The 27,566-nt window shown below is 41.7% G+C and overlaps 1 protein-coding gene across 1 annotated transcript in view; it reads right to left on the minus strand.

Annotated features, from left to right (window-relative positions):
• Positions 1-25,562, minus strand: part of FAM13C (family with sequence similarity 13 member C) — a 114,867-nt gene extending 89,305 nt beyond the window's left edge. Inside the window, exons 1-5 of the mRNA XM_054276568.1 lie at positions 25,490-25,562; positions 23,809-23,983; positions 23,395-23,604; positions 21,518-21,701; positions 16,420-16,555 (exon numbers count right to left, since the gene is read on the minus strand). Coding sequence (XP_054132543.1) covers positions 16,420-16,555; positions 21,518-21,701; positions 23,395-23,604; positions 23,809-23,983; positions 25,490-25,519 — 735 coding nt within the window. The 5' untranslated portion in view covers positions 25,520-25,562. The remainder of the gene's footprint in view (positions 1-16,419; positions 16,556-21,517; positions 21,702-23,394; positions 23,605-23,808; positions 23,984-25,489) is intronic.
• Positions 25,563-27,566: the final 2,004 nt, after the last annotated feature.

Here is a 27,566-nt window from a genome sequence, read left to right on the forward strand (position 1 = left end):
GCTACATTAAAGATGTACTTTAAATTAACTTCTCTCTGAATGATTATAATTAAAGATTTTACCACAGGTCTTCTTAGCATAATTACCTTCTATTTCCTTGCACAGTGCACATTCCCTGGAAATGGGAATTGAGATTATTTCTTAATTTAAATACTTCCTCAATTATTTTAAAAGTTATTGCCTTTTAATTGTTTTGTTATTGTGATTTTCTTTGTGCTTTTTGGTCCTTCTCTGATTCTTACAGGCTCTTGCAAGACCTCAGAAATATTTTTCATGCAGTCAGGTGCAATTGTAAGCAGTTAACCAATTATGGGTTGCATTTTATTACGTTTGGATCCAGAAAAACAAGTTCATAAAGAGAGTTATAAACTTACTTTTGGACTAGGGAATAAATGGCTCATTTTTCTCACTGGTGCTGAACATATGGTAGGATTTTTTCAGTTTTGTTCTGCAGATTGGTGTCTCCTTTACGGTTGCTTTTGTATGCAGGTCTCATCAACTGGCCTTGTTACACCTCAGCTTTTGCCACGTGCACTGAATGTAAAAGATTGAGCAGCCATCCTGATTTATTTGAAGACTAATTGTGCAGATCAGTGCATTCAATAGTGATTGCTTGGTTTCCTACTAATATTTCTACTGATGATATAAAGACATACTGGGAGCTGGGGAATGGAAAACAGGCCAAGGGAAACAAGCTCTGCTTTCTCTGCACTGCAGATACGCTGGGTCACATTTTCCCCATCAGCCTGAGATTCCTCCTGCAGCATGTTATTAAAACAGAGAGATAGAGGTGGCTGAAGACAAAATTTCACCATGGAAGGGGGAGGAAAATGCACAAAGGAGAAGGATTTAAGGCAGAGCCCTGCTCTCTTTTATCAGTTCCTGCCAGCTCTGCAGCAGATTTAGTATGCAAGATTTCCTTCTGAAATTCCTCTAAACTGTATCTTCCAGCCCAGGGAAAACAAACAGCAATAACCCAAGAATAAACAGGATCATTCATCATTTCCTTATTCTTATCTCTGATGATGTTATCTTCACACTGAAATATTATCCAGCCAGAGGCACTCTCTGGAAACCAAAGACATCTTTGAAGTAGCACCCCTTGAGACAAAGCACTGGCATCAAATGGAATTTGTGCTGGTTCCAGCTTAGCAGGCAGAGTCCCTGGTGCTGACAGCACATTCACAGAGCTCCCAGTGCTCAGCCCAGCTAGGAAACCACTGGCAAAGAGAGTTCCCCACACTGCTGCACCTGGGTGCACCAGGGAAGTACCAGACAGACAGACAGCTGAGGCTGTGGGCTCACCTGCACTGACACAGCATTGCAGAAACTGACCCTTCAGGCACAAGTTTGGATTGAACATTTAAATTCAATATACATGTTAAAAAATAAAAATAAAAATTAAGGACATTTAGAAGTTATGACTTTGTAAATCTAATGCCAGCTAATGCTTCCACTATACTCCCCAAACAGGCATTTTATTTATGATCATCTACAACAATTCAGCCACCTCTGTATTAGATAGTAACTGATGCTAGTAATCCAATTATTTCTAAGTCATCATCATATGCTTTCTTTCTATGTTAAAAAATCAACAGACAGAAAACTGAGAAAAAAACCCACTATTTCCATCCTGTAAATATTTCAAAGTAAATAAAGAAATGAGAATTTCCCATAAATCTTCCATTTGGGACTCCAATTCCTCTTTCCTTACATTAGAACCCCTCCCCAAAATTGAGTATGTGGCTGTAACTAGATAAAAATTTGGCCTTCTTTGAAATAAACTTTGGGATTTCTGTGTGTGAGCTTTCAAAAAAGGCAGAAAAATTCTGTTTATTTAGACTCCTGTTCAGAATAAAACCTTGTTACTGTTGGCTCTTACCAAGAAAGCCTTGAGCATAGGCAGCTTTTGCCAAGAAACACTGAAATTCTTCCTTGTAGAGTAATTCCCAAGCTTTCGGCTGTCTTGTTCCCACAGTGCTTCATTAGCTGCAGAACTGAATAAAATTGGTTCTGTTTATGTAAGAACAGATATTAATAGAGCCCATGCACATTTCCACTGCTTGCCATGCAAGGACACACAAATCGACCCATTCATTTGACTCACAGGTGGAAACTTCTGCTCAGTGGCCATTGAGGTGAGCAGGGTTAAAACAGAATTTTCACTGGGGATTGATTCTGGAGGCACAAATGAGAAGGAAAGAAACATAAATCACATTCAAAGTAAGTAGTAGGTCTAGATTTCAGGAATTTTAAATGTTTGTCCCTACAGAGCCTACATTTTACGCAGTGTCACCTCATCTTGCTCAGTATGTGCTAGAGGAAATTTGTATTTAGTGCAGTAAGTAAAACAAGAAATAAAGTGATATGAACTCAAGAGAACTACTGAACAAACCTGTGCATCCCCTTCCCAGTGCTTTTCCATGTTCCAGCGGGAATATTTGCCTGAGACATGTATGAACCTCTTCAGCAGTGCCCCTGCTCAGTCAAAACTCAAATTTCACTCCACCCTTTCTTATGCTGAGGAGCAAGGTTAGGAGCTGAACCCAAAGTAACAAATCAGTGGCCAGGTGTAATCCTTCCACTGTCTGCCCAGCAGCCTGGCTGGAATTTGTCTCCCTGACCTCTGCCAGCAGCTTGCACTGCTCCTCTGCCCTGCTCCCAGGAACAGCCAGGCTTCCAACCCAAACATCCCGGAGCAGCATCACACCTTGAATGTCCAAGAGGGACACACAGGCTGAGGGGAGCAGCATCCCTGCTCTTTGTCACCTGTGGGGGATGCACACAGCCAGCTGTGAGTCAGTTTTCTCCCACAGGATGGGCAAGGGAAGGGAGGATGAGCAACAGTGAGGACAAGTGTTTGGCAGGGTAGGAGAAGCAAAGCACAGCGAGTGCCTCTGCAACAAAGCACTGCAATCCCCAACCAGAACTGCACAAGCTGGTGTGGCCCCAGGGATACCCTAAATATCCACCTGTACTCCAAAGAGGCCATGTGCCTGTAGAAAAGCCTAGAAACTAGGAATCCACTGTAGGAACACCCTAACATTAATATCAACTACAGAAATCAGAAGAAATTGTGGCTTGCGTGAAAAAGTTTTCACAATGCACTCCACAGTGGGGTAAAATAAGCTGCTATTGGCACATCTCAGACTTCTAATGAGTCTTTTCTCTCTTTTGGGATTGCTGGGAAATGCATGTAATTGGTGCCAAGACTTTCACATGCTGACACATTGGGCTGTCCAGCTGATGGACAAGGTCTTTGTTCTGAGTGCCTGCAGAGACAGGACAAGCAGAGCTTTCTGCAGAGACAGTGCTATCACTGCCTGGAAAGAGCTTGTGGAGACAGACAACTTGAAACATGGCAGCTCTTTGGCTTCTCCAGAACAACAAGGAGCCAACAAACAATACTTCTATTATATTCAAGTCCAAATGAATCCCATCCCAAAGCAAGTGTTTCTAGAGTGTTTGAGGAAGATCTCCAGCTCACACAGATTTTGAGAATATAGGTTGGCATTCTGTAGGGCAATCAAGGAAATGTAACTTGAGCAGACCTGGCAGGGAAGCCCAGCTCTCTTCAACATGCAAGCTCACAGAGCAGATAAAAAGGAAAGCTGAGATGGGTTGGAAGAGATTTAGGTTCTGAGACAGAATGTGCACTGCGTTGTGGCAATAAGTGTAATGAAATGAAAAAAAAATGAAAATTATAGCTAATGAAAAAAGAATCTGGAGAAAAAACAAAGAGAATGCAGGGTGAAGGAGAAGTGCTGGAAAAATGTCTTCACTCTTTCAGATTTATCCTGACAATATTGTCATAACTTCATCATTTCCCAATTCCTCTTTCTGGTTGAAAAAGCTAAAACTAGCAGACAAATTCACAGAGAAATACTGGTAGTAAGGCTGAGGCCAGACCTTGCTACCTTGCTTTCTTGACCTAATTACAAAGATTTTTTATAGGGGACCACCAACACTAATTCAAAAAAGCAGCACGTATGGAGAATTAAACAACATGAACCACATGAAAAACATAAGCAAAGAGGTCCGATTTTAAAGGATATTTGAAACATTTAAAAGGATATATTTGAACTGCCTTCAGAAGGCCAGTGTCTAAAAGCATAATTGACATCCTGGAGGTGACATGTTGGTGAGATCCTCACCTTGCCCTATTTCTCAGCATCACTGCTTTGTTCTTTCACCAGTTGTGGGGTGTTTTCTATTGGTGATAAAAGCACATCTCTGAGCCTGCATTAATACAAGTCCAGAAATATCCTGGGTCCAAGAGCAACAGTGCACAAGGGTGTGTCTCCTCTTCCCCATCTCTCATCCACGAGACACAAGCGAAGCAGAGCTGAGGCAGAGGGCTTAACAGAGGGATACATTTTCTCTTCTCTTTGTGCACAAGACAAAGAACAGTGGGAATTGCCTTTTTAGCTACAAAGTTCTGGATTTAAATGAGCGCAAAGTGGTATTAACCACTGGTTCCATGAGTTCACCCTCACTGGAAGCAGAATAGCATCTGTAAGAGCCCTGTATTTGCACTGACAGCATCCTTGTGCTGAGAGACAAGTGTGAAACCAAATCTCTGAGATTTTGTTCTGCTGGTTGAATGAGACACATTATCAGTCAAGTTCTGATAAGAAATTTCATCAAGGACATAATAAAAAATTCCCAGAGAAGCCTTATCAAATCTTGCATACAGACATACTCCTTTGCTACTTTAATGAATTTATATTCCCCACCTAAAAACAGGCCTGGCTGAACAACTGCCTTTGACCCACACTGATCTAGCAAAAATCATGTGGTAAAAGAGCATTGAGTCAGCAAAAGCCTACCAGAGCTACTGAGACAGCAGGTATGCACTTCAATGCTGCCTTCAGAGGTGAAGGAGACTCACAAAAACCTCAGCAGAGATAAGATAGTTCAGGACTAATCTGACTTCTCCAAGGGGAAAAAAACCCCAAGTCCTTAAAACTAATGACTTTTGCAGCTACTTTGATGGCATCAAAGACTTGAAAACATCAAATATAGTGGCAGCAGAGAGAATCCATCCCTGTGGTATCACTGTGTGTTACAGAAAAATTTAACCAGCTGGTGAAGAAAAACTTGAAAAGGGATATGGAAACATAGTATTAAAAAATGCACACATCATATTGAACCATTAATTCTACTCATTCTGCAGCTTGCCTGTGTCTGCCAGTGCTGCAGTTAATAGAGAGCACATGAAACTCAGAATGCAATTAAGTCTTGGGAGAAGCACAGTTGGAGGCTGTGGCAGTTTCTATGGCAACCTGAAGGGCTCAAGACTAGTAACAGGAGATTAACTTTAAAGGCAAGATAAGTACATAAATATAGCTCTCGTTTACCATTTTCTTTGCTTCCAAATGGACCATGTATTTTCAATTTAAACAATACAGAAATGCAGTCAGATGTCCTACTTGCTATTAGCTAGGGCAAAAATAGCCTTTAAGAACACCCTGCTAAAAAATTCTGACAATTTCAGATTCGGGGAGTCATCTAAACTCCACTAATTAATTCAATCAAAATGGAAACACCAGGCTTGAATGCTGCCAGGAGATTAGAACGAGGCTTCAGGATAGAGAACATGACAGCCATAATAAGAGTTTGCTGATGCCAACACACTCTATGCTTTTGAACAGATCCTCTTGACGCATTTTTCTGGATTACGCCTCAGATCAGGTTTTAAGTCTCCAAAAGAGCGAGGGCGAGATTAAGAAGAAATTTTTAAGCACTACAGACCTTTTTTCTTTCCTTCACTCTTTTAAAATATTCTCTTCAGTAAGAAAGAATATGTCAAAGATACCTCATCCCATTTTTCTTCCTGACCCTTTGGAGCTTTTATTCAAAGGATCAGCTGAGACTGCAGTCACCTTTTGAACTCCTGCCCACCTTACTTACAAATAATCAAACAAAAGTTCATTAAAGAGAGGCCACATCCCTAGTGCAGTCAGTTGCTCTGAACTTGTGTACTTCATCATTTAAAAGCAGCTGGTACATGCATAACACACATTGAGGAACATGCATGTATCCAGTGTGGGGAGAACACTGCCAGCAGAACTGAAAGCTGTTACATTAGCTAAATTAGCAGTTTAATTAACAGCCACATTAGCAAAATCGCCAGTCCAATGTGATTTAACCCTCTCCAGAGTAACACAGATCTCACACTGGCACCTCTGCACAGCTTTTCTTGAGCATCAGATACCTGAAAGCAAAATGACACCACCCCTACTGTACTATTATTTGGTGAATTAACCCAGTGTGTGGTTAATTAACAAGATGTTCCAAGGATTACTGTGGAATAACACAAGTCCTTTGGACTGACCCAACCATGCCCTCAAACCCTCATGCAGTTCTACTTGCATGGTGAGCATTTTTGGTAGGAATTTGTTGACTTGTTGTCTATTTGAGGAAAGAATGGAGACACCCTGTGAAAATGTCAAAAAGTCACTGTTATGTAATTCAAATGTGCTTTCCACTTCACTGAAGGCATTCCAACCTGCCCATGATAATATCTAAGCACCACCTAGAGTGGGCAGGTTGGCATAGCAATGTTAAAGGCTGGACTCTATGATCTCAGAGGTCTTTTCCAAACTTAATAATTCTGTGGTTCTCTCCACAAAGGAACCTGTGCTCTGCTTCTGCTGTGGTGGGAATTTGCCTGTTGGATGTGCAGAGCAGAAGGAAACACTGATCTGTTATTTTTTGTCAAGAAAAGGCTTTGGGGTGACCTAATTATGGCCATTCAGTACCTGAAGGGAGCCCACAAAAAAGATGAAACTTTTTACAAGAACTTGTAGTGATAGGACAGGAGGCGGAATAGCTTCAAGCTGGAAGAGGACAGGTTTCCATTCTTAGGGGAAGAAAAGACAAAACAAGACCCCAAAGCCAAAACAAAAACCCAAAACCACACTTTGGAACAAGACCTGCAGAGCCAGTCTCAGATGTGTTGAAGCAGAGAAGAAATTTTGCTATCCTTTTCTACAAGGAGCAATATACATCACCTCCATCAGTATAAAACCTGATTTAGAGGTAGGTGACTTCTCCTTGCTTCAGTGCCATTTTAGACCAAGAAGAACTGGTTTATAAAATGTGGAGTGAGTTGGAGTAGTGAAAACTTCCTCCCATTTGTTTTAATTTAACAAGCAACTGGAAATAAAAATCTCTCTAAATAAAAATAAGGTATGTCCCCCTATGCCAAGCACTTGTTCTACTTTGTCACATCCATGTTTTCAAAGAGGTATATAATACTCTGACTGTCAAGAAAAAGGATTTGTACAGGAGGCAGAAGGGAACAAGGAAAAGGGAATACCTAAAGAATTTGTTTCCAGAATTAATATTTTCTTCAGAGTAGAAAAGCTACAACAGGGTGAGATGAGGACAGCACTCCCATAATTAATTTTTCCTTCTGTTTTCCATTGCTTTCCTTTTTTTTCTCCCTTTCAAGTAATTGAAAAGCCACAATTGAAGGATATGCAGGGACAGCAGCAACCCTTCAACTCTGAAGTTCATTTTGATTAAATAAAAAGAACTCCAAAGCTATACAAAAATTTCAAAGAAGGAAAGATTACATACTGTGGAAACCATTAAGTGGGAAGTAGTTGAAGAGATCCATCATTCCCCTCAGTATTCTTAGGAGCTGACCTGTCCTGTAATTGAAGTTACCACATCTCACTTTGAAGAGTTTCTTTTCTCTTTCTGGAGTGGCTGTGTCAGTGCCAAGCTCCTCAGGAGAGACAGCTTAATAAGAGCATAAAAAATGCTGCCCTCCTTTCCTGCACATAAAGGTCTTTTTTATTTCTTTCTTTGATTTTCATTCAAAATTAATTTCTCTATTTTAGAGAAGCAGGTTTCATTGGAGGAAAACATAAGGATAACTTTGAAATGTGTGTCTCAGGTAAAAGTCCTCAGCAAAGGGTTTAAAAACAGAAATCAGAGCAAAGCTTTGCAAAGTTATTTGTGTGGGGGATTTGGTTTGTTTTGCTGGAGTTTTGGTTTGTTGATTGGTTTGGGTTTTTCCCTAAACCATGTTTTAGGACATCCCTAAACACAGTTCTCAGAAGCAGCATATCTGTAAATTTTAAGCAGACAAATGAATTAATCTGCTCCTGGTTTTGCTATAATGAAGCAAACTGACTTCATACAGAATGACAATTAGATGGATGTGGATTTGCTGTAGACATTGGAAACAAAGAGACTTTATAAGGAGAGACATTTTCATGGATCTGACTTTAGATTTCATCTGCTTATGTTCTCTCTGGTCAGAAAGTGCAATGACTGTTGCCATGTGGAGACCAGGAATAAGAAACACTGGGAAGGAAGTCAGCAGTGTTTGCTGCTGCTAAAGTTTAACTCATGCTCTGGACAGATCCAGAAGGAGATTTTGATAAAATACACTAATTCCTCAGGAGAGAAAGGCCCAGCTCACTGGTTATCTAGAATTCAGCAATTTGCAGGTCTGTAAACAGCAGTTTTCATAAGTTCTTTAGGCTTCTAACATAAGCCATGCTTGGTAGTTGCAAAGGTTAATTAAACAGGTACAGCTCTTTACCATTCTGCAGCCCATTTAATACTGATTTTAAACACAGTTTATCTTTGTCTTCTCCCACTCTCCACCCCAACCAGCATTTTGGTTAATCTTGGAAGGCATCATGGAATATAAATAATCAGCAAAGTAGCCAGGAATTAAACTAAACATTAACAACATCAAAGCAAGAGTTGGAGAAGAAGAAAAGCAGCAGATCAGATATTTAACCAAAGAAATATTTAATTCATCCATCATTTCTTGCAATTAAGTGGTAGATTGCTTCCTAGACTTTCCTAGAGAAAATATGCAAAACACAAACATATTTTTATAGCTACTGTATGGTTTTGATTTACAGTGTGCTCCCTGTATCCAAATCCAGCTCACTCTCTATTATTGCTGCTTGGTCCTCTTCTATTGACCAAGGAAAAGGTTATGAAGGTCACAGCTCTCCATGGAATTCCCAGAGAGTCTAGAAATAAAATTAGACATCAGAGAACTAAAAGACACCAAAAGAGTAAAGTAAAGCGTTCTAAATCACAATTTCTTCACTTGATCTCCACTACAACTCTATGAAAATACTAAAAATAGACCAAAATGTTTCCTTTTTTTTTTCTTGAAATAATTTTTCCCCTTCAATGTAGTCCCATTCATCTTAATGTCTTTGGTGAAGCGTAAAAGAACACACAAAAATCCTAAAGTTATAGATCTTAGGGCCTGTAAAGGACACACTGTGACATCTTCTCTCCTCCTTACTTAGACCTCTACTTGCACAGCTTTCCCCCTGGCCTGCCTGCAGGGTTTGCACAGGGATCAGCCTTTCCCTTCCCGTGCCAGGTCCCAGCACTGCCCACCTTGGCTCACCCCGGCCTCTCTTGGCCCCCTCACGGGCAAGGAAGAGCAGGGGTCAGTTCTAAGTTGTAGAATATCTGGCTCCCAGCTCTGCCCAGCCTCCCACGTGTGAGAGCTGCCCAAAAGCTGAGCTCCTGTGCCTGCTCTCACATGCTGACACCAGCAGCTCCCAGGCAGAGCTCCAGCTGCATACTGGAAGCAACACTGGATCAAACCAGCAACCCCTCAAGTATTTCCTTGTCCTAGCAGCTTCCAAAAAAAGTCATTCCTGAGCAGCACTCCCTGCAAAACCCTCTCCAGGCACAGCTGACTGCCCCAGCCCTTGGCAGGGCAGCCTAAGGCCCATACTGTGGTTCCTCACCATACTTGTGAGCACATCTACAGTCCCCTGAGAACAGGGCAACATCTAATTAAAGCAGATGGTCAGAGAAAATTCAAAGGTCAGGATTAAAGTTGCTGGCAGAGCCTCGGCTTCAAGCATCCATCTAAATTATCAGCCATAGAAGCCAACCCATGCATGCAAAGCCAACAGCAGTAATATTTCCTTAAATCAAAAATGGCCTTGGAATGCTTTTTTCACTTATTCCTGTCCAGTTTCTTTCCACAATTTTAATTTAAAAAGATGTATCAGTAAATCAAAGCAACTTAGACATAACTGTTCTAGCCACAGACCCCAGGGAACAGGTGTAGCACGAAACTTCACCATCCATTTCCTTTCATTTCTCATAATTTTTGGCTCAATTACACTTGTACTTTTACTACAGGCATATTTCATCCCTTTCCTTCTCATAAAAAAAAACAAAGTAGAAAAAATAAAGGTAACCAGCATTTGATAGTCCTGGAATCTAGCAAAAATGCTGACTCATGAACGTGCATTTCCATTTACTTGTAGCAAATAAACAGTGCAGACTCCACTCAAACAAACTGGGCGAGAGGGAAACTGCGTTAGGTTCTGAGATGCTAATGGCCTTTCAAGGTTCAGCCGAGCCTTTCTGTGCGAGGCGATAAGGGCTAGCACTATTCTTCTCTCGATTGGTGTTGTTTAAGTGCTTAAGGATGTTTGCGTACTTGCCAGAGTAGGCGAAATAAACTAATTAAAGAGGAACAAAGCACTCGAGGAACTGTCGGGTGTGGGAGAGGCAGCGTGAGAGGGAACAGTGCATTCAGAATACGCCTATTAAATTCGCTGTTGCACAGCTCTGTAACTAACTACAGTTAAATGATCTACAATTAACTACTGTTTAAAAAGAAGTTGGATTGTCTAATTTTCCCTATTTTTTAACAGTGAACGTTTTTTCAGGTTTTTATTTTACTCTACATTTCTTGCCTGTTTTTCTGAAAACATTTCTCACTTCCTACCCTAACCTTGCGTGAAATGAAAAGCCACTAAGGGTTTAAAATAATCTTTCATCTCCCCGACTGTTACAGCCAAACATAACTCAAAACACTGAAATATTTAACGCTTATATATCATAAGCCTGATATATCATAAGCCTTTCAGTACAAATACATTTTATTTCCCAAGGGCTTGTTTTCCTATCAAAGATTTCATTTCTGATAGAGTTTTTTTTTTTGAGAAGTCTTTAACATCAGCAAACAAATCAAATTGCCTGCATTCACCAAAGAGAAGGAACAGAAAGGGGAAGAGATTTTATTGGCAGTCCTGCTCAGGTAAGGAAGGTGACACAAGCATAAAATAAAAAAGGCTTGCATTTCATAATGGTTTAGAGGTGCATCTATACCCTTCCTTCATGCCTCCCTGATATCAATTAATTATCTAAGGAAGGAACAGGCTGATGCTCTGATACACTACAAAAATAGAAAGGTAATACCTGATTTTAAGACAGGTTCTCAGAACACATTAAAGGGTTACGTCCAAAGCTCTGGAGTGAGAGAGAACAATGCTGACACCGCGTGGAAGAAAGCGCTGCTGGCTCCTTCCTCTACTGCCGACTTGAGATGCCTGAAAATCTTACACTTGGGTCAGGTGTTGTGGTAAATGTTTTAAGCATCAGAGGAGGACCACACACATCCTCTGAAACCAGAGATTTGTGTTATTCTAGTGGGTACAGAGCAGATTAATTATAATCCTCTTCCTTGTAGTGTAGCTGATGTTTGTGAGCAAAGCAACTGGCTACTGCCGCCGTGAGGACATCAGGTATTGCTCCCCTTCACAAAGTGCAAATAAACATCCTTCACCTGTAATCCATACAGGTCCTGTAAGTCTGACTGTGTGGGAGCTTTTCATGTGCTCCATTCTCAGCCAGACTGAGGATGGGCATTCACTGAAGAAGGAACAAAAGGTGAGACTTCCCTGCATTGGTTTCTGTGCCCATTCTGCCTTCAAAACCATTTCCCAAGCCACAAAAGGCCGGTATCAGTTACCAGTTTTAGAAAGACCTTCCCTTCTCACGCACATTGTGTCCTTATGGAACAACAGCCAGGGACCAGTGTAAGCAGCTCATGGCACTGCCTGAGCTCTGCTCTTGTACCACTGACTGCAGTGAAGCCTCAGCATTTCAGCTTGAGCAGCTCCCCTCCCCTGTGCCAGAGCTGCTTGTACAGTAAAGCACAGCCAGCAGTGGCCTCATTTGTCACACTGGGCACACCCTCCCTTAAAAAGCTTCTCTCCTAGTGCTGCCTTGCCCAGACCAAGAAAAAAAAAAAAAAAACACCCCAAAACCAAACCACCAAAAAAAAAAAAAACCAAAAAACCAAACCAAAACTACCACAACCAAATAAAAAATCCCCATGCTTCTGTGTACTGGGAAGGGGAAAAGAGAGAAAAGTAAACAGCAGCACGCCCCACCTGGGGGGTTGAAGTGTGGCAGCAGTGTCCCAGAGGAGTTGCTCAGCAAGTCAAGGGAGACCCCCAGCGCTGCTGGAGCAAACATTAAACCAGTGACATTTCCTGCAGACCCTGCAGGTCCCCACAAGGGGAGGGCAGGCACACTCATCCTTTCCAAGTTTCAGATCTCCAGCACAAGGGCCAGGCTGCTGCAGACCACAGGCACAGCACAGAAAAGCTCTGTTGCTCCCAGCCACAGGCAGCAAGGCTCTGGCACTGAACTCCAGAAGGAACAATGAGTACTCCAGCCACATTCACTTGAGTTGTTTCAAGTCAAACTTCCTCAGCCTACAGCAGTTTTCATCAAATCCTTTTGCCCACAATCAGTAACATATTCTGCTGTGCTTTTCCAGAAGAGAAGAAATATGTCTTTACAATTTATTGGCCACAATGTTTGTGGGGGTACAGGGCCTGCCTACTTTGATCTCTACAAATGGCATTTTTCATCCAGTCTTCTGGTTTGATCAGTACTTATATAGAAAATTGAAATGTAATGTTTAATGAGTCCATATTTTAGCAAGTTTACAAAGATTAGGGAAAAGAGTTTTTCTGTGGAATGGGAAAGAATATTAAGTCCTTCTATAATGTAACAGCAATCCCCACAAATACACTGACAAGTCTCCTGGCCCTTCACATGGCACATGCAGGGTTTGCTATGTTCACATCTAAAACCAACTAAAACATACCACTGTTAAGGAAAAACCTTAAATGAAAGAAAGCAATTAACACTTCTACAAATAGGAAATGGAACTGTGTTCTCCTATCCAGGAAAAAAATATTTTGACAAGACAATTAGACTAACCTGGAAACTTCAGATAATGAGATAATGTCTGGTTGGTTGGTTGGTTGTTCATTTGTTCTGAAAGGTTTCAGCTAATTCAGCCAGAATTGTCATGGGATTACCAAATTAAAACACCAGTTAAATTATTGCTGTCCTCCACACTGAGGATATTCCATTTTAGAGACCACAATTCTATTTTATGACAACTTCCCATGCAAGTGAGGCACCACTTTTCTTTTTTTCCACAGATCAGAGTTAATGCTGAAACATCCATATCCTCTGTGGAAAAAGCTAAAACCCCGCAAGATTAACAAAGCTCTCCAGACCACAAAAGCCTTCCCAATTAAACCATAATTTGAGCAGACAAAGTATCCATGAAATATTTACTTGCACTCTTCTGACCAGCTCCAAACCACACTACAGTTTCAGATTTTCATACAGAGCTGTCTGTGGTCAACCTGCAGGTCCAGGATATTGTCCAGTTCTACTTCCCCAACCCCCTGGATCTCTGCAATCCCTTCAAAATAGGGTTCTAAGACTGTAGAGAGCAGCCTAGCTGATATATAGTGAAGTGTGCATGGAAGGACAAAGCAAGAGAAGAGAACAAGAAATGAGACTCCTCTCCTCAGGGTGTAGGCATTTCTCCTAACCAAACCCGTGCTTTAATGGGGATACAAGCAGTGGCTTGCAGGACCCAGAAAGTCATGCTCCTGTTTGTTTGCAAGACAAAGGTTATGTGCCTAAATCAGAAAGGATTCATCTATGACTTCTGTACAAACAGGAGATGCAGAAACACATTCTTGGACTAGATGCAAAAAAAATTCCATATTCAACTTTTATCTGGAATGTAAGATGCAGAAATGACAAATTGCTATTAACAAGGTTTGGTTCATAATTAAATTACACTATAGAAGTTAAGATAATCTTGCATATCTCCAACACAGCTATTGATATTCCTTGGTTTAAACACAGTTGTTAGAAAGGCCTCAGGTGAAAACAGACACTGTGGTGCCTAACCTCCTTTTAAAGGATTATTTAATCCAAACATGAAAATCAGTTTAGCACCAGTGCAGCTTTAGGGCTAGGACAAAAGCTTATAGGACAGCTCTAAATGCTAGTGAATGTTCAGGAGAAGTGGAGTGGGATAAAATCAAAATTTTTTAAAATGCATTAAAAAACCCCCCACACAGACATGAAGCCCCAGCCTGGTAGGATTCTGTAGCATTCTTACTCTATTTTAAGGGTGAAAAACATATGTACAACACACAGGAAAAAAGGACAAGTTAAGATACATCATGGCTGGGATATAACTTTAAACAACTATCTTTATATATAATTGGTGGCTGTAAATAGCCTACTGTCCAGCCTAGGGCAATAGTTCTGAGCTACCAAAAATCTTAAACCCAAAACTTCTTCTCCCAGTCTGTCAATCTGAATCAGCCAGCACACACAGCATCAGTGGCATGGTTCCTGGAACTGAGACACTAAGAACTCTGCTCAGAGCAATCCATCTGCCATTTCAGCCCACAAACAACACAACTGAGGGTTAAGTCTTGTCAGCTGTGGGGCAGGATTGGCATGGCTTTAGTTTGACAGAACTCAGGTTAACTTTTAAAACATTGAAATGGGAAAATAAAAGACAACCCAACAACAAAATCAGAGGAATTAAGTAGTCCAAATGCAAGTATCTGTGTAAAAGCCAGTAAAAACAAGTTTCATTTCCAGGACGAAACAAGGACTCTGAGCCAGGTTTGCCGTTTCACTTTTTGCTTGTTTTACTGGAAGAAAAACATGAACTTTTAATATGTTTAGTTTGTAAACCCAACTTTGATGTTTCTAGTTTAGTGGACCTTGAGCAATTGTTATATTATGAAAGATGAAGGGTACCTATCCAATGTGCTGAGTTTCCTGCCAAAAATTACAAAAACAAGATCAGCCACAGAGTACTGAATTCCCTTCTCACCCACAGATGGGATTTCTTTCATAAACTTACCTCAGAGCAGGAGAGTGCCCCATGGCTATGCCTTGTCTGAGGCTTTATTAAAGAACTTGAAAGCAGCTTTTCAGCAGAATTCTTTCCCACATCACCACAATTCCAGACAGACTGTGACATTTTGCAGAATTACAGGGAGTGAAGCTGGTTCTAAAACAAAAGCACTGCAAGTGAAAGCCTGGTTTCCTGGCTGCTCTAATACCTCTCCAATTTCTTTTAGCTGCTGATGCTTCCTCTAGCTTTGCAAACAGATGTCTTGGGACAGCCAATATTTTTATTTTGTGTGCTCAATTGAGTTCTGGTTTCAGAAACTCCCAGAGGTGGTAGTGACATGGGACTTCTTCAGAGAGAAAGGGGAGCTGGGAGCATGAGCTCAACACTGTTTTAGTGTGAAACAATCCTAGTGTTACATTTGGGTCCATGTCTTGGGGCATTGAAGCAATATTTTAGAAGCATCCTTTTGTCAATATAGCATGTTCTTTATACCTGTGTCTGTACAGGTTTTGTTTTCAAAGAAAGAATATTGGGACTGTAATGTTCCTTGAAAGCTCTTTGGAATACGTAATATGTTCTAAATACTGACTTTGTATGAAAAGTCTGCTAGCTTTCCTTAACAGAGATACTTGGAGAAAGAAGCCAGAAAATTAAGGAGTCATAAACACAAATATTGTCACCCACACTTCCATGCAATGCTAATCTCTTCCACAGTCCATCACTTGACCTGGCACACTTCTGCCAGCCTCACTGTGAACCTCAAGGATCACAAAACTGCACTGTGAAGTATTAAACTGCAGGCTTTGCTACATTTCCTTCATGGCTTTTTCCAAAAATCAATTTCAAGTTAAGCAGCAATGATACACCACATCACAAAGTGAAAACAAGATTTATATTGACCCTCTCTCTAAACCAGGATTTGTCTATCATGTTTCTTGCACCACGAGGCTTTCAACAAAGAGGCAAAAAAGGAATCAAAGAGCTAGCAATGTTTTAGAAAACATCCAAGGAGAGGCTGGAACATACACAGTGAGTTCTAAAAAATAAGAGGGGTTTCAAACCTTCTGATTTTGCTTTCCTGCATCATCAATGTATAGACAAAAACACACACAAAATAAAATGTGTTTCACTCAAGGAAATATCCAGTGGCTTTGATCTAACAAATCTTGGCATTAATATATTTAAAGTAGAGCAGCTTGGGATTTTCTTCTGGACCTTTTGCTTTTGCACTTGCATTTTTTTCCAAATTAGAATTTTAACACACATGTTTCCTCTCCAGCTTAGGTATATCATGAATATTTACATTGCTGGCTCCAAGGTACAGTCATTAATTAAACTATATATAAGCAAATGTATTTCCAGTTCTGGGTTTCAACTGATGAAGCACTTTTAATTTCTTGCTGTAACTTTCTTACCTGAAGGCCATCTGCTTCTCTCTGTGAAAAACAAGGGTCCAGGTCAACAAAAAGCATCTCCTGGTGTTGGAGCAAATACAGCAGGAGGCCATTGTAAAGCCTTTGTTCTTCACAAGCCAAGGGACTGACAGGAATCCTAAAGGAAGAGGAGCTGGATTAATCCTGGGAGCTCTCAGATCAGGGGCTGGTCATGGCTGACACAGGGAGCCCTCCCAGTGGCCAAGGTAATTCAGCAAAGCAGCAATTGCTGGGACAGTGACCACTGGAGCTTGGGGGGTTCACAACAGTGGGACCTGTACAGGGACAGAGCCCCAGCTTTGCTGCAGTGGTTCACAACACAGTGAATCCTTGTGGCGGCACAGCAAAGGGGTAAGAACCTGACAGGAGCTCAGACACAAGGTTCACAAGATCAAGGGTGAAAAGGACAGGCATAAAAAAGGCACCCTATCAATCTGCCATTGCTCACTGGCATTGGGGTGGAAAGAGTGGTTTTGTTCTACCTTCATTTATGAAGGTGAACTTTGATCACTAGGATGTCTTATTACCAGAACTGTGTGGAGAAAAACAAACCCCACAGCTAATAAATTGCTTCAGTGTATTAATTTATAAATCCACAGACATCAGTCATATCAGGAAGTGGAAATTCCACATGTGCCCATTAACCATGTTGAGTTTGGGTTGGGTTTTTTTCTTTCTTTCTTTATCTTCCCATATTTTTTAGGTTTTTATGAATAGTAGTAGAATTTTTATTGTCCCTGTCAATCAATTCAGAATAATTTATTAAAAGGATTCTTTATATAGGATTTTAATCTCAACCCCTGAAGGACTTGTGTATTCCCCTCTGCCAACAATTTGGAAGCTTGGAGAACATTTACATAAATGCTGTGCCCTTAATGGAGCTTCTCCAGCCGTGCTGCACCAACTCAGTTACACCCAGCACAATATTAATATTTAAACAAGAAATTCATAAACTCTGGAGACTAATGTGGAGCACGAATACACCAGGCTTCTGTTTGCCAAATGAGTGCATTCATTATTCATTTGCAATTTTAAAGTACAAATATACACATTGGGCCCAGTCCAATTGCTCTAATTCGTGTTCCTCTTTTGTAAACTCACTGTTGTTTCTGTAAGGACTTAAGTTTGGGCTCCTTTTGGAAGCAGAAGGTTTAAGCATGGTTATGGCCAGGTATAACATGGAGAGATTTACAGGATGAACCACTGTGTCATCAGTTCCTTCTTTAGGATGAGTTAACATTTCTCTGTCTTGCATTCCCATTTTTCTTGGGATGGACTCAGTTTCTCCGCAATAAACAAGGCTGCTTGTAAAACCTGGTTGACTGAGCAATAGCCTTTGCTGCATACAGCAATCCTAAGAGATTATTCATCACTTACCAAACATCAACACCCTCAGCTCACAGGCCAGACAAGCAATATTTTTAGTCCTTTGTCTTCTTTTTCAGCTTCTTTCATTAGCTTAGACATTTGTTCCTCTACCAGCTGTTAACTGCTTACCAGAAGGAGCACTGCACGAGCTATTCAGGAAGATAAATGGCTCTCACACCACTCATTGAGTCCTCCTTTCCCTTACTAGCAGCCTGGGTTTGAGTGCCCAGTTCTCATTTCATCCTAAAACAGATCTAAACTATAGACTGGGAGGAGACAGCTGACTCCAAATATCAGTGTCTCATCAGCAGATATTCAGGAGTGGCAACAGGTGTGCATTCCAAATATAGAGAATACACTTTTAGTTTTCTCTTCAGCCACCTTCCACAATGACTTCCAATTAATTTTTTGAAATAATCACTTCCCACCTGTTCAGGTACTTCTGCTGCTACCAGAAACTGCATTATTGGGGTGACAGCAAGGGGAGCCAGGTTCCCCCACAGCTAAATCCATGCACATGATCCTAGGAAGAGCAGAGCTACTGAGGTGTATTCTGCACTTCCCCACAAAAGCCCCATAATCGGTTGTAGTACAAATCCCAGGAGAACACTCACTGTGAATAACAAACAAGTAAAATTTGACCATCAGGAATTAGCTACTGGTTTTCTTGAGTGAGTCTAAAACTTCCAAAGCTGCTTTGCCACAAAGTGCAGGCTAAAAAGTCCACACAGTGCCCTGCCTTGGCTTTGTCCAGGACATCTGCCAAGGTTCCCTGCCACCACAGGCTTGCTGCAAATTTACAGAAACAATGAGTCAAAGTGAGAGGAAGCAAACAGCTGGCTGGCTGGAGTCCTCGTGCACTCATGCAAGAATTGCTCACTGAGACCAGAACTAAAAATCTCTTTACCAAAATGAAGCATAACAAAGTATCCATGGAAATCTAAGTCACATCAGTTGGATCTCTGATAAAAGCATTCTCCTAAGCATTTACAGATACTGGGAGAGCAAAACCAGTTTTCCTTGATCCTCTAACTAGATTTGCAGTATAATAACTGTGCTAAGCCTTGTAATTTTTGTGTTATAATAACAATAGCTACAAATCATGAAGTATGTGCACTTTAGGCTTATAATGTACAAAGTTGAATATTCAACTTTTGTGGTCCCAAGGCCCAAGAAGGTTCCATGTTCTAACTACAGAATATTCCTACTCACAAATAAAAGTGCCAAAATATTGAGATAGGTGATAATCACAGACAGAATTTACACTTGAATCTAAATAGGTAAGAAATTTAAAGTTAAAAGGCTCATAAACAATTTTGTTTAGTTGTTGAGTGTCAAAGAAGGAAGAAGTAATTTCACAAAAATGCAGATTGCCAGAATACATGAAGAACAGTTTTAACACCTGCAATGAATTTATGCTGTACAAGGAGCTGCCATTACCTCCAGAAGGTAAATGCCAGCAATTGCATGGAGCACACATTTCTGCAGATTAGATCTAAAAGCAGTTTTTCCATAACCTTCCCATTTACACTGAACAACTATAGCAAGTACTACCCAACATGTCCCAGTTTCCTTCACTCTGGCTGCCAAATGTTTCATAATGTGCCAGATAATTGCACTAATTCTTGCTCTGAAAGACATAAAGGATATTTATGACTTTTTCCCCTGTGTCAGCAATATGATTTGCCACAGCTGACTACCTTGAATTTTGCTGCTGTACAGGACAATACCAATGATTTATTCTGAATCATTGAAGGCTTCAGGTCACTCAGCAGGAAGTGGTATAGAGCAATCTCACTGACAGTGCCAGTTTCAAGGCTCTCCTCTCTGCCCAACTTCCAAAAAGGTGGTTTTTCATAACCCTAGGAGGTAACTCAACAAGCACAGCACCATGGTGTTAAGTGTTTTACAAAAAAAAAAAAAAAAACACCCAGATTTACTGGATTGTCTCCCAGAGCTGGTGAGATCAGAATGACTGTAAAGAGGTGAAGATAACATTTACAGGCAGACATCTATTTATGGTAGCTGTTGTCTTGACAGGTCACTGGCAGGGAAACCCTGTGCTGATTGCTTTCAAGGCTTCTCAGACAGGTCATTGCCACAAGTGCTCAGTTTAGCACTGAATGTACCTTAAAACCAGGCAAAGGCACATGTTCAGAAGTAGCTGGGCCATGTCCCAGAAGATTGGGATATTTAAAACTGAAACAGCTCATCAATCAATAAGGGAGCACACTGGATCCTTACATGCAGATACAGCAATCAGTGGGCACACATTGGGATAATTTGGGCATGGAGATAAAGGAACAAAATCTTCTTGCATGCATGTACATGCACAGAAGCCCTAAGTGAGAGCAAATGTCACCTGATGGCACAATGGGGTCAGTCAGTGAAGTGCTTTTTGAGTTAATGTGGGGAATAGATTCTTGGTGAAGGGATAGATTCTTGGTGAAGGCCTTTTAGTATCAGCCAATGCTCATAAGTATCACCACAAAACTAATCCAAACACCGATAAATAAACCTCATCTGTCTCCACTCATTTATTAACTTTAGTATTCAGATATTAAGGAACTTGGGGTCTGTTTGCAAAGCTGCTTTGTTGCACTGCTGAATATCCTCCATGGTGAGGTTTTTTTCCCAGAGGACAGAGTGGCATAGTTCCAACCACACCACATCTTGTTAGATTCACTTCCCTTGCTGTGCTTTTGTTTAAGATATAAACTTGTATCACGTCCAAAGGTCAAATTCTGGTAGACCTGGCAATAAACCCAGAGAGCAGGAAAACAGAGACCACATATAGAGACCTATGAAACAGCAGCAAGGCTTAAAAGTCCATTTCCACAAAACAAAGCCTCTCATTGATGCTGGGCACCAATTTTGCTGAATATATACTTTTAAAATGAACTTGGCTTGCCATAAAACACCCAACTGAATAACAAGGCTATTTTACTGCATAGAAGATATTAACTGCTAATAGATACATTTTGTAAAGTGTCATTGCCTTACAGTTCATATTAACCTGGCATGGCTGTGATCCACCAGAACAGATTTACAAGTTGTAACAGGTATAAGTATTTTAACATCCTCTAGTGTCAACAGTGAAAGGGAAAATTCTCCATTACCTGATCACACCAGGCTGTTCCTTCTTATCACCTTGACTTGCATGGCATGTTGTCCCACCTCTCATTTTTAGCTTCCAGCTTTGTGCCCACTCACCACCACCCCACACATGACTTCTCTAGCTCCAGCCAAGCTCTCACTGCTCAGCTTGGATGTCAACTTGATTTTTAGTGGCAAGGGCAGAATGAGTTGCTTCTCTTTCTTGATAACAGAGATTCATTTCTCTGATATCAAATGCTGTTACAAGGTCAAAGTGGGGGGTGAGCTTTTCAGAATCAAATCCAGCTAAGTAGCCCCCACAGCCAGCACCTTTTTTGGCTCAGAAAAGAGAAGTAGTCGTCATTAAACAGCTCTCTATCCCTCATGTCTCTTTATATGGTTTCTCACTTGAGGCTTGCCCTGTCTAGGCAGTGCCCAACAGAATGAAAGGGATCAGCCAGCTCAGAACCTGCCACATCTGCCTACAATACACCATATAAACACTGAACTTACAAAATGCTCCACTGCCTATTGGACCCAGAGTTACGACAGAAAGCCTCCCTGTGAGGTGTGACCTTGTTGTGCTGTTTGAGGCAGCTGAGCAGGGAGGACTCACTTGAACAGAGCAGGTCCAAACACGATGGCCAGGTTTTCCAGAGTCATGAAATTCACTGCACTGTAGGTTGCCACCTTTAACAGGAAAGCTGACAGGAACTGAAGAAGGTTTTGATGGGCTTTGGGCAGGCAGCTGAGCAACTGTCTCAGGTTCTCTATGCATTCTGTTGTGTTGATTTTGTGCTCTGGAGGAAAAAAAAACAAACCCAAACTTATAACATAGATATTCCTAATACAAACACAATTTCATCACAGATACTAGGTACAAGTAAGAAGGAAGGTTTTAAAATATGTTAGAACAAAGTGAAGAATAAATACATCCCCAACAAGGGTTTTGTACACTAAATTTTGACATATGCTTTTCACTTATGAATATTTAAGAACCATGGATTTTCCAGATATTGGGTTTTACACTCACTGTTTCTGATATTTTTCCTCTTAAGGCAGAATCATCCAGCACTTGCTGCTTTCCTAATGAAATTGCAGGCAGGAGTCATGTACCTGAATCCTCAAAGCTGCCTTGAAAGACAGTGCAAGGTTGCCAGCCTTGACTCTCCCAAGAGATTTTATACATGCTGTATGATTCTCATTAGGAGGAATGAGAAATTGTAGCCTTTCAGCCCCACATCATCTTCATTTCCTGGCTAATTGGTAGCTCTCAGACTCAAAACATCTTTGCTCTATAAATATGCAACTGCAGTTACACAAGAGATGCTTAAAATTCTAAATTGGGGATACTTAACATTTTCTTGGTTCTTATTCTTCAAAGAAGGGTAACAAGGCAGAAAATGGGTTCACAAACAACTCCATTTGATCAGCAGTTCCCTATCAGTAGGATAAAATCTCCTGGTTACAAGGATTGAGATGACAGTACTGCTCAATAATTGGCAGCTGATGCTCAAATTTGCCATAGATCACCAGGACACATCTGCGTAGCTTTGACATTGCTTATGAGCAAATCATGCCCTTGAGGGTAATTTTAGCCCTAAAAAACACATTCTGCACAGGCCAAGGCCCATGGTGCTCAACTGATTAATGAGTGAAATGGAAAAGGGGACAAAGAGGAAAAAATAACTTTAAAAAATAACAGCAAGACTGTCCAGAGTAGAAAAAACAAGGTGCTCACAAAAGCCCCATAGGTTGTTCTGCTCATGAAACTGCTTCCTTTCTCTTTCTTTGTAAACTCCTACAGGGCACTTCGAACAAAAGCAGCCCCCAAAGTAACCCACAAAATCCATTTATTTGTCTACAAACACCTGAATTAGCTACCAGAATCACTTGGCAGACTGAGAACAGAGCTCAGCCACTGCAAGCATGAAGGGGGAGCAGGCAGAGGGCTGCTGGGGTGCTCTTTGCATGCTGCTCCACACACTGCCGTCCAAGATTATAAGAGGACTGGAAAAATAAATGCTAACTAAAAACACAGCTCTAAATAAAAGGAGTAATGTGCAGAAAAACCTCCTTTAACAGGGAAGGTTAAATAAAAAAAGAGGCTTCAGCTTGGAAGAGAAGTGAGGCAGTGGCTATATAAATACACAAGCAGCAATATGGTGGTGGTTGCATTAAAACTAAAAATATTATCTCAGGAACTAGTATGGTATACAATTTAAAAAAGAAAACATGCAGAGGAAGAGCTTTCTCAAAGAAAACAGGAGAGGATTGCAGGATTCATTGAAACAGGAAGGAAGGGAACCCAAAAGACTTAGTGAATTTTAAAAAGACTGTAGACAAGTTCATAGATGCCTGGTCCCTCCAAAGCAATTAAACATCAACTTCAGGTTAAGGAAACACAAAACTTTGTTTATCGAAAGTGTAATGAACACATTATCTGTCACTGTCAGAGAATGGACAGAAGCTTGGAAGGTGCCCGTTCTGTACCTTGGAAAGTTTTTAGCAAGCCAGAACAAATATTGTCTGGAAAAACAGCCACTGGTAGTTCTTTCAGAAAGAGCTTCAGGAGACTGGCCACAGAATCAACATCTCCATCATTAATAAGGTCTACTTTTTCCCCTTGATTGTACTTCTGCCTCAATTCCTTGATTTTATTTGCTGAGCCACCAACCCGAAATATACCGACACGCTCCAGGCCTGTGTGAGAAATGCAGAACAGTGAGCAGTGCTTGTTTACTTTACCACATCTTTGTGCTGAGAACTGGAGTTCAAAAAGCAAGATCTCCTTTAAGAAAGCACAATAATTGTAAATAAGGGTTTTCCAGCATTTACAGCTGAAAAGTAAAGCTTAAACAAAGAATATCATTTTCCAGAAGACAAGCAGGAAAAATATGAACTTACCAAATACCTCCAGGTACTCCACCATCTGTGCCACAAGAGAAGGAACCCCACATTGCTTTGCATCTTCTACAAGGGTTTCCAGAGGAACACCAAATGTGCTTCCTTCTCTGCTGAACTGTAGCTCTGGTGAAACTTTATTTGTTGTGTGCCTAACTTGTATGGAGGAGAACGATTGCTGGGGAATAAAAACAGTCAAGTGGTAAACGGTGACTGGCTTTTATTATTTTAACCTTCAAAGATCTACTACTTAGGCAAAGTCACTGTCTTCTTTGTAGCATCTTAGTACAGATTTTATTTCTACTGTATATTCTTGCTCATATTCTTCTGTAGAGCTGAGGTGAGACCTGTGATGGGGTAAACTCCAGTAAAGCCCCCTCACCCTACAGTCAGGGAAAATGGGCCTCGTGTTGAGGCAGATGGGCTGCTCAGGATAGTGAGGGGTCACTAGCCCTCAAAAGAGCCCCAAAAGTCAGGAAAAAGCTGACCCCCTGCTGGTGCACAGCCTTCCAACTCTATGAAACTTGTGAATTTCCGCCTAATTCCTGAGGATAAAAAATGCAAGATTATGAAGGAACGTGAAGTGGAATTTAAGCGGCAGCCATGGCGCACGCCTCGGAAGTGGTTCCTTTCTGCTTACCCAGTTATTCCAAATTTTTTACCCCAACAACTGGTGCAAAAGCATAAAAAAATCACAAAAAACTTGCACTTTTCATCCTGTCTGATGAAGAAAGCTGCTTTTCCATCTTACAGGGCATGGGCTGGGGAGTCTGTGGGCTCTGGCGGGGCCCTGTCCCTGAGGGTGGCTGAGGGGCTCTGTGAGGACGGGGCTGCCCCAGGCGGGCACAGCGGCTCTGCAGCCCCTCAGGGCCACCTGGGGAGGTTTAAAAACATATTTCTAAATGATACCTTTTGATACATTAAAAAATAAAGATAATAACTCTATATTTAATAATAATATCCCTCAGGAATATTTTAAAAAAGGGGAAATTCTGTCTGGCACTGTGAAAGGAGTCCTGGCTGCCCTGCCCACTTTCCCACCTCCCCGAAGCCCCTTGCTTGCCATGGCCCACAGTAATTGCTGCATTCCATCCTCATTCCTACCAGGCAAGGAGAGCACAAGTCCAAACCTGGATTTACCATTGCTGCACTAGGACTATTTAAACAGTACCTAAAGGGGATTTTAAAATTTTTTTCTTTTTTTTTTTGGTAGCATTATCTCAAACCAGCCTTTTTTTCAATGTTTTTTTATTACTATGTTTTCAGAAGGAAAAGGGAAAGATTTTCCTATGGGTTTGAAGCTGATCTGCCTTAGTGAAGCTGTTTTTCACACACTCTGCCTGCAGCAGAGCCATGAGCTGGAGCTCCAGGCCAGCCCTGCTGCCATGGCAAAAGCGCACACAGCACTCAAAACACCCCAAGCCATTTTGCTCTTTCAATACATAGGAAAGCTTAGACTGTGATGTTAGTGTTACAGCATGAATAGTTATCTAAAAAGAACAAATATCAGCATGTGCCAAACATATTTTACAGCATTTTTGTATATAAGCTATGAGGTGTTACAAAAAGCCTCTAAAATATCTGTGCACCATGACTGTAAATCCCTCCCTTTCCCCTCTCAGATGCAGCAGAGCCTTCTCAGAAAGGAGGAAGGAGTGAAGCAGCCAGATTTAAGTTCACTTACACAGATGGAAAGGGAGGCACCCGCTCCCATGTTAGGCTGCAGCAGAGTGCCAGGGTTTCAGCTGTGCTGCTCCGAGACACCATCACCTTTCTTCCCCTGCACAGAGCCGTGCAGCCTGGCCAGAGCTCACTGCAGCCATGGGGCTGTTCCTCTGCAATTAACTTATCATAGCATAATTGCTAGGCATCACCTTAATCAGTGGTTTCCCTCCAGAGCCGGTGGAAGGTCGAAATTAACTCGTAGTAAAAGAGGACTCCTTGCAGCCAGCACTTCCCTGTGGAGGCACCTTGCATAAGCTGAGGGCTGAGTTACCACCAGGAGATGTTTCCATGGCACCTACCACACACAATGCCACAGCTTTCCAAGCCACACTGATCCTGGGCCTTATATTTGCTCTTAAATGGGTTTCTGCAGTGCAGGTTTGCAGATATTCCTAATGCCCTGCTCTCCCTCCTGCCTGCTACAGCAGCAAGGAAAATACTATGAGGTAGCCCTCTATATACACACTATAGCCACTTTTTTGTACAACACATACACTATCATTTTGGCCAACACATGGGCAAGGACTCATCCAGTTATCTTAAAATATGAAGATGCAATTAAGCCCAACACCCTTTATAATTGTTTCAGATACAAAGACTTGTCCTGGGAAATAAGTCATAAAGAAACAGTGCTGCAGTAAAATCTAGTTGGGGGAGAATTTTACACAAACTTGGTAGGTACACATGAAACAAAAGCAGAACACATAAGGCACAAAAAAGTAGAGGTGCTGTGCCAGACCTCCTTGGTGGAGCACTAGAAAAGCAGGAGTTACTCCAACACCACACTGGTGCAGCAGAGACAGCAAAGATAGCTCCCTCTGCTTAGCAGAAGGAATACCACTTAAAAACTAGTGCAGAATTTTAGCCCACTTACCTCTCTTTTCAAACCTTATAGATCCCTCTCTAAGGTTTGAAAAGTGCTGTGGATTAGGGCTTCCTTCCTCTACCTATGGAGCTGGCCCCAGGAAAAATCCACATCCTCCTCACCACTCCTCAGCCTGGCCTGTCTCTGCAAACAAGCTCCACCTGTGCCCATCACCACAGCTGTGGCTATTTAATCTGTTAAAATTGCTGTGCCAATCACCACGGCTGTGGCTATTTAACCTGTTAAAAATGCTGTGCCCATCACCTCAGCTGTGGTTATTTAGCCTGTTAAAAATGCTGTGCCCACCACCACAGCTGAAGCCATTTATCCTGTTAAAATACTGTGCCCATCACCTCAGCTGTGGCCATTTATCCTGTTAGAAATGCTGTGCCCACCACCACAGCTGTGGCTGCTCAGCCTGTTCAAGCTGCTGGGCCCACAGGAGGTCCTGGGGCTGATGGTGCTGTACCCAACACTGCTAAATATGAGTGACAAAAGAGAGAAGCAAGTGTGAGTGCCCTGTCACAGCAATGTGATGCTCTGTGCTCATGGCTGAGGGCACAGGGGGCATTTTGGTGTGACATCCCCTCCCTCAGCTCCTCTGTCCTGCAGCCTCCCTGCCCTCAAACCCTTAATTGCTGTTTGCAGGAGCACCAGCAGCTCCCCCACCTTTGCTGGGTCCCTTTGGGACAGACCAAAGCACTCAAAGTCACCTTAGCCATGCCTGTGAGCCTGCAGAGATCTGCACTCTGCAGAGAAACACATCACAAAGAGGCCTGTGCAAAGCCTACAAAATGAAACAAAAAATGTTCAACTCTCCAACTTTTTGCTACCTGCCCCACAGTACATATTTCTGATTCACATTCTGATTTTCCATCTTACTAGATGCCACAGGAGCCATCCTGCTGACATGTCACCCCCCCCCTGCTTCAGCTTAGTATGTAAACTGTAGGCAAACACCTTTCAAACAACAAATTCTCCACCTGAGCAGCAAACACAGATTTTATCTGTTGACTCATAACAAGGCAGCAGCCACTGCAACCAACCCCTTGGTCTCGACTGCTCCTGTGACTCCAATTATTGAAGAATTTGCTTCCAAGCGCTGCCTGCCGGCTCGGGCAGGGCTCCCGGAGGATGCCGCAGCTAGAGGGCACACGAGCCTTGCAGAGAG

This window comes from Melozone crissalis, unplaced genomic scaffold (genome assembly GCF_028551555.1).
Source record: "Melozone crissalis strain CALT ecotype California unplaced genomic scaffold, PUWL_Pcris_2 ptg000019l_1, whole genome shotgun sequence".
Classification (NCBI taxonomy): domain Eukaryota; kingdom Metazoa; phylum Chordata; class Aves; order Passeriformes; family Passerellidae; genus Melozone; species Melozone crissalis.